The sequence below is a fragment of the Palaemon carinicauda genome, chromosome 1 (assembly GCF_036898095.1).
Source record: "Palaemon carinicauda isolate YSFRI2023 chromosome 1, ASM3689809v2, whole genome shotgun sequence".
In the NCBI taxonomy this organism is placed as follows: domain Eukaryota; kingdom Metazoa; phylum Arthropoda; class Malacostraca; order Decapoda; family Palaemonidae; genus Palaemon; species Palaemon carinicauda.
This window is the reverse complement of record NC_090725.1, coordinates 185,780,497-185,795,865: the sequence shown is the minus strand read 5'-3', so window position 1 is coordinate 185,795,865 and position 15,369 is coordinate 185,780,497. Positions and strand designations below refer to the sequence as shown.

At 45.7% G+C, this 15,369-nt stretch overlaps 1 protein-coding gene across 22 annotated transcripts in view; it reads left to right on the top strand.

Moving 5' to 3' along the window:
• LOC137652986 (F-actin-uncapping protein LRRC16A-like) overlaps positions 1-15,369 on the top strand; it is a 702,357-nt gene that overhangs the window by 255,134 nt on the left and 431,854 nt on the right. For all 22 annotated transcript variants that reach the window (XM_068386421.1, XM_068386468.1, XM_068386477.1 and 19 more), the window contains one exon: positions 5,172-5,353. In XM_068386421.1, the coding sequence (XP_068242522.1) occupies positions 5,172-5,353 (182 nt within the window). The remainder of the gene's footprint in view (positions 1-5,171; positions 5,354-15,369) is intronic.

The window sequence follows — 15,369 nt, the reverse complement described above, 5'->3', positions numbered from 1 at the left end:
CCCTTGGACCAGGGCAGAGCTGCACTGGACCTGGAAGGCTTCTGGGTCTCGAATATGCCATCATGAACCATATCCTTCCCTTCCTGGATGGTGGAACCAGGAGTGGACAGCCTGTTGATGGCCCTCATACAGGCAAGGACCTGCCAAAAGGTATGTTCCGACTCACGTCTCTCCTGTTCAGAGTAACAGTTCAGACTGGCCGCCTTTGGAAGATTCTCGTCTTCCCGGTCTAAGGGGTTGTCCACCTCCAAGCTCGCATCCAGAGCCTGGGGTAGGTCAGGGTCGTCAACACAATCACTGGGAGGACCCACCACAGGGGATCGTCTTTGCCATTCTAGCTTTCCATGCTGCAGCGTTCTTAGGTTTCGTCTTCTTGTCCTTCGATTTCCCACGCACAGGACGTTCTTTCGTGGTCTTGAGATTGGGAACTTGTGAGGTTTTCGAGGTACTTGACGAAGCCTTGGCAGTAGGAGCTGAGGTCTCTTTCTCGGGAGGAGGTACAGAACCTGGACGTTGGTCCGGGGCCACTACCAAATAATCCTTTAGTTTTAAAGATTTTAGAATGGCTTTTAATTATTCATTTGGAAGGTATAACAGTTACATTTTGTTGGGTTCCAGCACATGTAGGTGTGTCTGGAAATGAGAAAGCAGATTCACTGGCCAAGAGTGCTGCAGCTGAGTTGCTACCAAGAAGGTATCCCATTCCCAGTACAGTAATACCTTGAGATACGAGTGTCCCAACATGACGATAAATGTGAGATACAAGGAAAATTTTGAGCAAATTTTTGCCCCGAGATACGAGAAAAATTTGAGATACGAGGATACGAGACGGTTCCTTAGGTGGCCGAGTGTGCGAGAGGCTTCTCACCAGGACAGCATCGCCTGGTCTATCCCGTCGTATCTCCGTCGCGTAAAGTTATCTCCGAGCATTGGCCGTACTGTTTGCAATTTTTTTCATGTTTTTTTGCGTTAATCAGTACAGAATTAAGTGAATAAGCAATGGGTCCAAAGCAAGTGAGTGCAAACAGGGTAGTGAAAAGAAAAAGCGTGTGATGACAATCAAAATAAAGCATGAAGTAATCGAAAAACATGAGAGTGGTGTAAGAGTGACTGACCTGGCTTACCTATATGAGAGGAGTACATCAACAATATGTACCATCTTCAAGCAGAAGGATGCTATAAAGAGCACCAAGCCTTCCAAAGGAGTAACCATCCTTTCCAAGCTGCGCAGTGATATCCAGGATGAGATAGAGAGGCTTCTTTTAATATGTATACTGTAAAGGAGAAACAGTTGGTGGGAAATAGCGTGACCGAGACTATCATCTGTGAAAAGGCCAGCAGAATCTACGATAACTTGAAAGGAAAGCAAGCAGCCAAGAGAGCAGAGACTTCGGCGCCAGCGGAAACTTTCAAAGCCAGTCATGACTGGTTAGATAATTTAAGAAAACGGACTTCGATACACCCGGTTGTGAGGCATGGGGAAGCAGCAAGTTCCAACTCGAAAGCCGCGGCGGACTTCGTCAAAACCTTTGCCTTAGTTATCGCAGAACAAGGATACGTCCCCCAACAAGTGTTGAACTGCAATGAAACTTGCCTTTTCTGGAAGATGATGCCCAGGAGGACATTCATCACGGCAGATGAGATGAGACTACCGGGCCATATACCCATGAAGGACCGTTTAACTTTAGCCTTGTGTGCCAATGCCAGCGGTGACTGTAAGGTCAAGCCACTGCTGGTGTACCACTCAGAAAACCTTCGTGCTTTCAAGAGCCAAAGGATCTTGAAAGAAAAACTGCAAGTGATGTGGCGCGCTAATGCTAAGGCTTGGGTTACACAGCATTTCTTCACAGAATGGGTTAATCTGTGCTTTGGTCTGGCAGTCAAAAAATATTTGGCCGAGAAAAGCCTGCCAATGAAATGTCTCCTGGTCCTCGAAAATGCCCATGGTCACCCGCCTGGTCTCGAAGAGGAAATTCTCGAATAGTACTGTTTCATCAAGTTCCTTTATCTCCCGCCCAACACCACGCCACGCCTCCAGCCCATGGACCAACAAGTAATTTCCAACTTTAAAAAACTGTACAAGAAGCATTTGTTCAAGAAATGCTTCGATATCACAGACAACACCAATCTCACCCTTTGTGAATTTTGGTAGGAGCATTTCAGTATCGTCCATTGCTTTAGAATTATTGACAATGCATGGCAGGGTGTCACACGAAGAACTCTTAATTCAGCATGGAAGAAATTGTGGCCAGCTTCCGTTGCTGAGAGGGACTTTGAAAGGTTTGATACGCCAGACCCTGATGACCCCGAACCTATTGTGGTGGATGAAATCGTGTCTCTTGGAAAGTCCATGGGGCTGGAGGTAGATGAGGCAGACGTGAACGACCTTGTCGAGGAGCATCTGGAAGAGCTCACGACACAGGAATTGATCAAGCTCCAGGAGATGCAACATTAGGAGGTGTTGCAGGAGCTCAGTAGCGAGGAGGAGGTGGAAGAGGAGGACCGCCTTTCTAAGACGGAAATCAAGGACATGTTAGCGAAGTGGCAGAAGTTGTCTAATTCTATGGAAAAGATGCACCTGGACAAGTTGGTGTGTGGTCGTGCATTAGCCTTTTGTGACGACACTTGCGTACATCATTTTCGTAACATTTTGAAGGGGGAGACAAAAGCAAACATCCCTAGATAGGTTCCTTTTAAAAAGGCTGGCCAAAAGTGAAGGTGAAAGCGAGGCAAAAAGAGCCAAGGCGTAAGAAGTAAAGTGGAAAAATAGAAATTAAAACAAAATTAGGATTGTTTAGTGTAACGTAAGATTAACATTTATTTTTAAGTGTGTGTACACTAAGTTAATTTCATTTAAGTTAGATTTAAAGTTTAGGTTATGTTACGTAGTGCTACAAAAGTGTAGCGTGCAGAACGTGTTGCCATCAAGTCTCTCTCCTCCCCGTTCTCTCTCCTTCCTCTACCGCACACACCGCCGTTAGCCGCTACCGTCTCGAAGGTAAGAACTCCATAATAATGTTACATTTTATTGAAGATCATAACCAGTACATAGGTATGTTATTTTGTGAGCATAAAATGGAAATTGGAACAATTAAAAACAGGTTTTTCCACTGTAATATACTGTTTTTAGGTGTTTTTTCAGAGGGTGGGAATGGATTATTTTTTTTTTTAGTTATTTTATATGGGAAGATTTCTATTTACAATAATTGGCAACTGCATTTGGATACTTTACTTGAAAATAAGACAATAGAAATAAATTTGTTTTTATCTTTTTAGAGGTATAACGGGATGCCCGAAAGTGGAAGTGTATTCTCTGTCATCTCCGCATTGGTCACACGAGTTTTTGTTGGCTGGCCAACAACCATATTGCAACGACTGTTTGATACCATTGACGGTGATGTATTTGTTAACCGAATGCCCCACACATAGTAGTGAGAGAAATAGATATTTTTTTGAGGCTCGAGTTGAGGATAGCAGGTTCATCCTTGCCAAAATTCTTGTTCATGATGTGTCTTACAATGCTAGTGATATATTTGGCTTTCATTTCAGAAACAGGACTTCTGAAAGATATTTAACTTTCAAAATGACATCTTTGTTTTTATGGTTATACAGTAATTGAATGTTCTTCATTTTTGTTTACATAACCAATATCGGCGTCAATGACCGTAGATGTCAGGATGCCAGAACACATCAAATCAATCAATCAATTGAAGGGGTGGATTGAGATCTCCCTAGGAGATCCTATGTCCCTACTCATCCTAGGACGGATGATATAGGTGTGAGGTGGTGTTACGCCTCTCATCCTTCTCTTCTGCTCCTTAGTAATGACCTTCTTTACCTTTACTGGCATAAAAAGTGAGTTGCTCATATTAGGATCAATAGGCATAGGACCTTCAGCAAGCGATCAGGGTGGAGGTGATCTGCACGCTCTGTGTACCGTCGACTTCCTTCTAGGGTCCTGACTCCCAACTGACGAACTCGGTGAGGGTTCCAAGGGGATCCTAGGGGGTTGCCTTGACTGAGACAGGTTGTGACAGTGTAGGAGCCATGTTCAGAGTCTTCAGGAGGGTGGACATGAACGCGTTCACCCATGGAGGAAGCTCTGAACCTCTAGGTAAACCCTGGAATTCCCTAGGAGTGTCTTTTTGGGTGGAATTCTAGAAGGAGCTCCAGTCGACGGAGGTGATAACCTCTGAGGCAGAGGAACATGTTCCTTTCGGCGCAGAGGAACGTCTGGAGCAATATGAACATTCGCAAACCTATTGGTGGTCTCCTTGAACTTTCCTGGGAAGGGTGTCAGACTCAAGCTGGAGGTGGAAGATGCAGAGGGTCGAGGCGAAGGTGTTGGTACCTCACTTGCTCGCTGTTCCGACACATCTCCTCGTGAATTGCTTGCAGAAATCGCCAATTTGCTCATAAATTTGCAAGATTCTCGCGCAAAATCGCGAGTTTCATGCGTCAATGGACGCGATTCACAAGCAGAAGTGCTCAAAATAAAAGCACGAGGAGCCACATAGGAAGAGGAAGGTCTAACACCTTCCTGTTGCCCCAGAGAAGCATGATGAAGGCAATCGCAAGAGAAAACATGCACAGGAAAAGTAAAAGAAAAATGGAAAAAGTCCAATGACTGTCTGGAGGAGAGCGGACACATCCGATCTCTACTGAGCCAAAAAAAAAAAAAAGTGACATCTCCCACTGCTGTGAGAGTATATATAGAGGTGGCTGGGTACTCCTCCAGCCTTCCCGCTCAAGCGGTTAGGCAGGGTTGCCGCCTCGCAATTAAAGTCTAATGGCTACCTCCAGCTGCCGCTGATAGATAATCCACATAAATAATGGAAGGTTTGTTAGTATGGGAACAACTGATATGTGAGAGAAAAGCAATATGAACATTAGGTAAGCATAGAAACAAATTTTTTTCTTAAAATTCCATTTTTGTTAACATCTTATACAATCCTCGTATTTACAGTAAATGAAATATGGATTCTATCATGGTAAATCGAGGCATTTACTGAAAGATGGTCAGAAGTGAAAAAGGTAAAGATAATACCTGATTCTGACCCATTATTTTGAACTTAGAATTGTACAGTGTGTTTAAAAATTTAGTACATTGTAAGAGTTATTATGTTTTAAAATGTAAGTACAGTGTATTAATGGCTAAAAATTGATTCCAGGTTTTTGGTGCATTACTGCGTGGTTGTACGAGTAGTTTATCACATCTAAATTTGTCACGTAATAGTTTTGGTAGCAAGAAAACTCGCGAGATGCTGCCTTCCTTCAAGCAGTATTTCACGTCAACGTTAGCCCTTAAGTCTCTAACTTTAAGTCATTGTAAACTTCCAGCGGATGCTCTAAAGTAAGTTTTTGAAGAAAAATCTGTTTTAGAATAGAATTTGGTATTATACATTTAAGGAGTAATTTGATTATATTTAGATATATAAATAATATTTTTCCTTATATACAGCAGTACCTCTGTTTAAGAGTAACTTTGAATATGAGCAATAAAGAATTAAATCTGGTTACGAGCATTATTTCAGTGTTCGAGCAAATATTCCCCTCCATATGAGCATTTTTTTTTTGACAAGTATTAACTAGACTAGTATGAAATCAGTTGAGCGGTGTCATGATACACTCTCAGTGTTCAATCCATGAATCCATGTTCTTGTTATGGGTATCCCATTTTCTAGCCATTTTAAAGAAAGGCAAAAGCAGGTGTCCCCAGATTGATTCCTTGTCATAATTAAATGTAAAGGGAAAATAAGACGTCCAACTGTCTATAAAGCATGTTAACCAATTCAGATTGTGATATTTTACTAAAATTGCTCATGGAGGGAGATCCTCCTCCTCCTCCCCTCAAGCTAGTCATGGCTCTCCTCAAAGGTAGTGTTAGTTTATTTGTCTTTGAATTTTTTTATTGTGAATGATTAATTTGTATTAATTTCTGATGTGTTGGGGTTATAGTTTTTACTAAATTCCATAATATTTGAAAAGGAGTGTATGTGTTATTTATGGACTTGTGGAATGCATTGAGTGAATTTCCTTTATTTCTTATAGGGAAAATTCTTTTAGAATGTAAATATTTTAGGTTGCGAGCTTTCTCCCAGAACAAATTAAACTCGTACCCCGAGGTACTACTGTATTTTATTTGATTTTATTGTAATATATCCCAAGGCAGTATTTTGTTGAGTTTGGTTGTTTTATCATGTTTCGTTTTTCTTATAAAACTGTTTTAATATATTTTGTGTATCTGTATGGTAGAAAAATAAGCAACTGATAGTATCCAGATACTTTTACCTTCAATTTTTATTTTTCAATATTAATCTTACCCGATGATCATGTAGCTGTCAACTCCGTTGCCCGACAGAAATCTACGGTCGGGATACGCCAGCGATCGCTATCCAGGTGGGGGTGTACTTCAACAGCGCCATCTGTGGTCAGGTACTCAAGTACTTCTTGTCAACAAGAACTCAATTTTTCCTCTGTCGTGCCGCCGGCAAGACCTACATGGATACGCTGTTGATTTTGGAGTCTTTTGTTCACGATTTGGTGATGTATTTGCTCTGAAGTTTAGCCTTCGCTGTTCAGGAAGCTTTATCCTTAGCTTAGCAAGCTTTTGGAATTAATTTGATTCATTGGTTAACGATCTTTGCTTAATTTTGGAATTCCCCCTTGACTACCTCTAAATTCAAGATGTCTGACCATTCCCAAGTTCCTAAATACAGGCAGTGTAGTGTTAGGACTTGTACTAGGCGTCTTCCGAAGGCCTCTATAGATCCTCACACCGTATGTTCCAATTGTAGGGGAAAATCCTGTCAATTGGAAGATCGATGTGGGGAATGTGCTGGGCTTTCGGAATTCGATTTTAATGAATTCCTCAGAGATGCACGTAGGTTAGAGAAGGAGAGAGATAGGAGGAGTTCTTCTCGCTCTGTGGATTTTTCCTCTCCCCATGCCCCTCAACCTTTTCCTTCCCCTTTGGTGGTGACTCCCGAACCTGCTACGAGTGCTCAGCCTGGAATGGCTGATATGTTGCGTGCCATTCAGGCTCTCGGTGAGAAGGTGGAGTCGTTGGTTAGTGACCGCAATCAGCTCTTGGCAGATGTCAGAGAGCTGAAAGCGAAGAGTGCAGTGGGAAGTGTTAGTGCTAGTGATGTGCATAGTGTCAGTGTCAGTGTTGCGCATGAGGGTACATCTGTGCGTGCCAGTCGTCCTCCCAGTCCAGGACCTCTTGCAAGCTCCCAAGCCCAGGGGAGAAGCAATGTCGAAGGACCAAAGGGTTCGGCAGGCCTTGATCGGCGCACGGATGTATCCTCAGTGGTTGCGGACGTATCTGCTAAGGATCGTCCCATCCACTTACAGACGAATGAGCCCTTACATTCCTCGTCTGTGGAAGAGGTTTCCAGGAGGAAACGGTGGACCAAGGTCTCACGACCGCTCAAACGTAAGGTCCCTTCCGAGCTAGTCCAACGGCCCAGGTGTAGCCACTGGGTCAGTTCGGACTCGCCGCAGTCATCTGACGACTGCACACCTCCCAAGAGAGGTAGAGTGGTCCCTCAACAGGCCTCTGCTCCGTCTGTTGTTGCTCCAACCACAGTAGACCCTAAGTGGTCCATGCTGCAGACTATGCAGTCTCAGCTTGCGGCTTTTATGCAGGAGTATCATGCCGAGAAGGTTAACACCTCTCCTGTTAACCTACAACCCGCAGAGGTTGTGCGCTCAGCAGATACTGCGGCTGCCTGCTCCCACACCCCACCTGTGAGAGCTCCTCCACCGATGCGCAGTCCTCACTGCCAGACGCATGTTCTTGCTGCACCATCTGCTAACATGCGTGAGCTGCCGCATCAGGAGTTGCCGGGTTCCAGCGCTATGCGGCATTCTCCTCAGCCCATGCAGCATGCTCTGCAGACCTTACAGCATGCTCCGCATACCATGCAGCATGAGCCGCATACCTTACAGCATGCTCTGCATACCATTCCGCATGCTCCTCAGCCCACCGCAGACCCTCCCACACACCAGCCCTCTGCTTTTGTTGTTGCCAGCTCGCAGACTGTCCAGCAGAGGCATGATGATGGATCCGCAGGTACGCATGCACCCGTTCTGCAGGATTCAGCCGTTCAGCTTGCTGCTCTGCCTTTGCCTCTCACAACTCAACTTTCGGATGATGATGTATCGGATGATGAAGCTGCTCATCTGGATGATCCTCACTCTGATGTTGAAGGACACAAGTCTTCGCCACCCTCCTTAGACTTTCGCAAAGTCCTTGCTTTGTTCAGGGATTTGTATCCTGAACACTTTGTGTCTGCAACCCCTCGTTCTCCTCCCTCCGAGTTTGCTCTGGGCATGCAGTCTGCTGCGCCTGCCTTCACCAAGCTTGTTCTCGCCAGATCATCTAGGAGAGCTTTGAGGGTTATGGGGGACTGGTTGCATTCCAAGAAGCAACTGGGAAGGACCTTTTTTGTGTTTCCTCCTCCCAAGCTGGCTTCTAAGTCGAGCGTCTGGTATGCCACGGGAGAGGAACCTGGCTTGGGGGTTCCTGCCTCTGCCCAGGCCGACTTCTCAAGTCTGGTTGACTCTCCCCGCAGGTTGGCTATGAGACGTTCGAAGATCTGCTGGTCCTTTTCAGATCTTGATCATATGTTGAAGGGAGTCTTTCGTGCCTTCGAGATATTCAACTTCCTCGATTGGTGTTTGGGAGCCTTAAGCAGGAAGACTTCCCCTTCAGATAAGGACTCGGCCATGCTGATCATGTCTAGCATGGACAAGGCAATTCGGGATGGGTCTGGTGAACTTGCGGCTTCATATGTATCAGGAGTCCTCAAGAAGAGAGAACATCTGTGCTCCTTCTTATCTGCTGGTATCACTCCTTGCCAGAAGTCAGAGTTGCTGTTTGCTCCTCTCTCCAAGTGTCTGTTTCCGGAGGAGTTGATTAAGGGGATGGCTGCCTCTCTTATCCAGAAGGATACTCATGACCTCATGGCTTCTTCTGCACGTAAGGCTAAAACCTTACCTTCCGTGCCTAGACCCTTCCGCCCTACAGCAGTTGATACACCTGCTTCTAGGTTCATCCCGCCCTTTCGTGGCAGAACCTCCAGCAGAGGAGGTACCCGTGCAGACAGTCACCGTGGCAAGTCCAAGAAGGGTTCCAAGTCCGCAAAAGGCAAGTTTTGACTGCCTTTCTCTCCAGACAGCAGTAGGAGCCAGACTCAAGACCTTCTGGCAAGCTTGGGAGAGCAGAGGTGCAGACGCTCAGTCTGTGAAGTGGCTAAGGGAGGGATACAGAATTCCGTTCTGCCTCAATCCCCCTCTAGCTACATCTCCCATCAACCTCTCTCCCAACTTCAAGGAGAAGGACAAGAGGCTAGCGTTGCAACAAGAGGTGTCGCTCTTGCTACAGAAGGAAGCAGTGGTCATAGTCCGGGATCATCAATCCCCGGGCTTTTACAACCGTCTCTTCCTGGTAGCCAAGAAGACAGGAGGTTGGAGACCGGTGCTGGACGTCAGTGCTCTCAATGCTTTTGTCACCAAGCAGACGTTCACGATGGAGACGACGAAGTCGGTCCTAGCAGCGGTCAGGCAGGAGGACTGGATGGTCTCGTTAGACCTGAAAGACGCATACTTTCACGTCCCCATCCATCCAGACTCCCAACCTTTCCTAAGATTCGTCTTTGGAAAGGTTGTGTACCAGTTCCAAGCCCTGTGCTTTGGCCTAAGCACGGCACCTCTTGTGTTTACGAGACTGATGAGGAATATTGCGAAATTCCTTCACTTGGCAGACATCAGAGCCTCCCTCTATTTAGACGACTGGCTTTTAAGAGCTCCCACAAGTCGTCGCTGTCTGGAGAATCTCAGATGGACTATGGATCTGACCAAGGAACTGGGCCTCCTGGTCAATTTAGAGAAGTCCCAGCTCGTCCCATCCCAGACCATTGTTTACCTGGGTATGGAGATTCAGAGTCGAGCTTTTCGGGCTTTTCCGTCGGCCCCAAGGATCAACCAAGCCCTAGAGTGCATCCAGAGCATGCTGAGAAGGAACCGATGCTCAGTCAGGCAGTGGATGAGTCTAACAGGGACACTTTCATCGCTGGCCCTGTTCATCGAGTTAGGGAGACTCCACCTCCGCCCCCTTCAGTATCATCTAGCTGCTCACTGGATAAAGGACATGACGCTAGAGACGGTCTCAGTTCCTGTTTCCGAAGAGATGAGGTCTACTCTAACGTGGTGGAAGAACAGCATTCTTCTCAAGGAAGGTCTATCTTTAGCTGTTCAGACCCCCGACCACCGTCTCTTCTCGGACGCATCAGACTCGGGCTGGGGTGCGACATTGGACGGACAGGAATGCTCGGGAACATGGAATCAGGAGCAAAGGACACTTCACATCAATTGCAAAGAGTTGTTGGCGGTTCATCTGGCCTTGATAAACTTCAAGTCCCTCCAGCTAAACAAGGTGGTGGAGGTGAACTCCGACAACACCACAGCCTTGGCTTACATCTCCAAGCAGGGGGGGACTCATTCGAGGAAGTTGTTCGAGATCGCAAGGGACCTCCTCATTTGGTCAAAAGATCGAAAGCTCACGCTGGTAACGAGGTTCATTCAGGGCGATATGAATGTCATGGCAGATCGCCTCAGCCGGAAGGGTCAGGTCATCCCCACAGAGTGGACCCTTCACAAGAATGTTTGCAGCAGACTTTGGGCCCTGTGGGGTCAGCCAACCATAGATCTGTTCGCTACCTCGATGACCAAGAGGCTCCCATTGTATTGTTCTCCGATTCCAGACCCAGCAGCAGTTCACGTGGATGCCTTTCTGCTGGATTGGCCCCATCTCGACCTGTATGCATTCCCGCCGTTCAGAAGTTCGCCTCTCACAAAGGGACACGGCTGACGTTGGTTGCTCCCCTCTGGCCCGCGAGAGAATGGTTCACAGAGGTACTGCAATGGCTGGTCGACGTTCCCAGGACTCTTCCTCTAAGAGTGGACCTTCTGCGTCAACCTCACGTAAAGAAGGTACACCCAAGCCTCCACGCTCTTCGTCTGACTGCCTTCAGACTATCGAAAGACTCTCAAGAGCTAGAGGCTTTTCGAAGGAGGCAGCCAGAGCGATTGCCAGAGCAAGGAGGACATCCACTCTCAGAGTCTATCAGTCTAAATGGGAAGTCTTCCGAAACTGGTGCAAGGCCAATGCAGTTTCCTCAACCAGTACCACTGTAACCCAGATTGCTGACTTCCTGTTACATCTAAGGAACGTAAGAGCCCTTTCAGCTCCTACGATCAAGGGTTACAGAAGTATGTTGGCAGCGGTTTTCTGCCACAGAGGCTTGGATCTTTCCACCAACAAAGATCTACAGGACCTCCTTAGGTCTTTTGAGACCTCAAAGGTACGTCGGTTGTCCACTCCAGGCTGGAATCTAGACGTGGTCCTAAGGTTCCTTATGTCATCAAGATTTGAACCTCTCCAATCAGCCTCTTTTAAGGACCTCACGAGCTTCCTTCACGTCCTTGGCCTAAGTCGTTCGAGATCCCAAGCCTGTCCAACTTGGTGGGGAACGAACTGGAAAGAGTACTTTGCCCAGTTAGAGCTCTTAGGTACTATCTCAGAAGGTCAAAACCTTTACGAGGACAATCAGAAGCCTTATGGTGTGCTATCAAGAAGCCTTCTCTACCAATGTCTAAGAACGCAGTTTCTTACTACATCAGGCTTCTGATTAGAGAAGCACATTCTCATCTGAAGGAAGAAGACCTTGCTTTGCTGAAGGTAAGGACACATGAAGTGAGAGCTGTGGCTACTTCAGTGGCCTTCAAACAGAACCGTTCTCTGCAGAGTGTTATGGATGCAACCTATTGGAGAAGCAAGTCAGTGTTCGCATCATTCTATCTCAAAGATGTCCAGTCTCTTTACGAGAACTGCTACACCCTGGGACCATTCGTAGCAGCCAGTGCAGTAGTAGGTGAGGGCTCAGCCACTACATTCCCATAATCCCATAACCTTTTTAACCTTTCTCTTGAATACTTTTTATTGTTGTTTTTGGGTTGTACGGTCGGCTAAGAAGCCTTCCGCATCCTTGTTGATTTGGCGGGTGGTCAATTCTTTCTTGAGAAGCGCCTAGGTTAGAGGTTGTGATGAGGTCCTTTAGTATGGGTTGCAGCCCTTTATACTTCAGCACCTAAGAGTCGTTCAGCATCCTAAGAGGACCGCTACGCTCAGTAAGGAAGACGTACTTAATAAAGGCAGAGTAATGGTTCAAGTCGACTTCCTTACCAGGTACTTATTTATTTTATGTTATTTTGAATAACTAATAAAATGAAATACGGGATACTTAGCTTCTTTGTTAACATGTATGCTGGTCTCCACCCACCACCCTGGGTGTGAATCAGCTACATGATCATCGGGTAAGATTAATATTGAAAAATGTTATTTTCATTAGTAAAATAAATTTTTGAATATACTTACCCGATGATCATGAATTAAAGAACCCGCCCTTCCTCCCCATAGAGAACCAGTGGACCGAGGAGAAAATTGAGTTCTTGTTGACAAGAAGTACTTGAGTACCTGACCACAGATGGCGCTGTTGAAGTACACCCCCACCTGGATAGCGATCGCTGGCGTATCCCGACCGTAGATTTCTGTCGGGCAACGGAGTTGACAGCTACATGATCATCGGGTAAGTATATTCAAAAATTTATTTTACTAATGAAAATAACATTTTTAAGTACAGTGAACCCTCGCTACTTCGCGGTTCGACAATCGCGGATTCACCACTTCGCGGGGTTTTCCCATAACCCATATATATATACATATCGCGGATTTTCCGGAAAATTCGAAAATACCGCGAAATCTGAAGACAACCAAATACGATATTTTGTTACCTGTAATTCCATTAATACTGTAATTAGTAATATCTGCTCTTACTGATTGTTCATTGCATTACATATGATATATAATTCAGCACAGAAAGAAATAAAACACGAAAAGAGAATGTGATCATACGATAATTCAGTACGTAGTAAAATTAAATCGAACATGAAACGCAAATCAGATGCAGTCATACCATATTAGAATGGTGTGTACTGTAATGGATGTGCTTCTTTTCCATGAATCTTTTGTATGTATACGTACGTAGTACAGTACTGCATCCAATAATATTCTTTGTTGCAAAAATCACATTTCGAATACTGTAAGCGTACGAGAGAGAGAGAGAGAGAGAGAGAGAGAGAGAGAGAGAGAGAGAGAGAGAGAGAGAGAGAGAGAGAGAGAGAGGCGTAAAATAGCGTACGTAAATTTTTATTATTATTGTTATTATTATTATTATTGTTGTTGTTGTTAATAAAATTATTATTGTTATTATTATTAATCATTATTATTATTATTATTACTGTACAGTATTATTATCATTATTTATTATTATTACGGTATTGTACTTAATCTACGTACGTTCAGTATGCGCGGGGCATCTTCTATGAGTAACCAACGCACCATGTACTGTAAGACGGGTTGTGATTGGTTCAAGCGCTGATAGATGACGAATCAAAACTCAAGTTTTGTTATCTAGCCTGTGATTGGTGTTTTGCCCGCATCTTCTACCCGCAGCATCAAAGTTCTCGCGGGGCTGGATCGTTCACTTTCTCTTTCCGCGTATTGCTGAGTAGACGTTCTTAAGTTTGTGAAGTTTAATCTGTGCTGTGTGCGACTGTTTTAAGTTGAACTTTTTGTTGAACTTTCTGTTAAATCCTACTGTACAATGCCTCCCAAGCGTTCTGCTTCTAGTAAGGCTGGTAGTGAGCCTAAACGCCACCGAAGGATGATGACGATAGCTGAGAAGGTTACGCTTCTCGACATGTTAAAAGATGGTAGAAGTTACGCGGCCGCCGGCCGCCATTTTGGCATCAACGAATCCACCGTTCGCTATATCAAAAAGGACGAGGCGAACATTAGAAAGACTGCTGCAATCACCTTTAGCAGATCAGCGAAGCGAGTCGTTACAACGCGTAATAAAACGATCGTACGCATGGAAGGTGCTTTAGCTGTGTGGATTGCCGACTGCCGGAAGAAGAACATAGCGTTGGATACGAACACCATCCATACAAAGGCTTTGAGCTTATATGAGAATTTTGCTGCAAAGGAACCTAAAGACGACGACGGCAACCATGCTGAAGATGATGATGATGCAGATGATCCTCAACCAGGGACATCCACTGATTCCCAGCCTCGGAAACGTTTTTCCGCAAGCAAAGGATGGTTCGCGAAGTTTCAGAAACGCTTCGCCCTGAAAAGCGTTTCCCTGCATGGGGAGTCTGCTTCCGCTGACACTGCCGCTGCTGAAACTTACGTGAACCAGACTTTCAAGAACATTATCGCTGAAGGTGGATACAAGCCGGAACAAGTGTTTAATATGGATGAAACCGGCTTGTTTTGGAAGAGAATGCCGTCGCGAACTTTCCTGTTCAAAGAGGAAGCCAAAGCCTCTGGCTTTAAGGCATTCAAGGATCGCGTTACCCTCGTGATGTGTGGCAATGCTGCTGGATTTTTGTTAAAGCCGGGGCTTATTTATAAGTCGAAGAATCCTCGCGCTTTGAAAAATAAAAATAAGAATCTCCTTCCCGTGTACTGGATGCATAATCAAAAAGCATGGATTACGAAGATGCTGACCTCCAACTGGTTCCACCAGTGTTTCATCCCGCAAGTCCATGAATATCTCTTAGAGAAGGGCTTGCCATTCAAGATCCTTCTCCTTATGGATAACGCTGGTGGACACGCAACTGACCTGTCGCGTGAGGGCGTTCAGGTTGAGTTCCTGCCACCCAACACCACGTCATTAATTCAACCGATGGACCAGGGGGTTATCAGGGCGTTCAAGGCCCTCTACACGAAGAAAACCTTGGCGGACCTCGTTGCGTGTGTGGATGCTGCCCAAGATGACGAGGATGAAGATTTCAACTTGAAGGCGTACTGGCGGCAGTACACCATAGCCACGTGCCTGCAGAATATTCAAAAGGCACTTCAAGAGATGAAACCTGCAACCGTGAATGCGAGCTGGAAGAAGCTGTGGCCCGATATTGTTTACGACGACAAGGGATTTACTCCGTCGGAAATCCAACACTGCAATACGCAAATCTGTGCAGTTGGCTGCCATAATTGGAGGTGACGGGTTTGGCGACATGACGACTGAAGACGTCGACGAGTTGTTGGACTGCCATTCCCAGCCCCTAACTGACGCAGACCTCGAAGACCTGACGAAATCGGCAAGTGAGGAAGAGAGTGAGGGTACCCAGGAAGAGAGCCAAGAAAATGTCGAAGAAACGGGCTTAACATTAGAACGGCTTGCCAAGTTCTGCAACCATATGAAGGAGGCGAAAGAAATGTTACAAGAGTGGGACGAG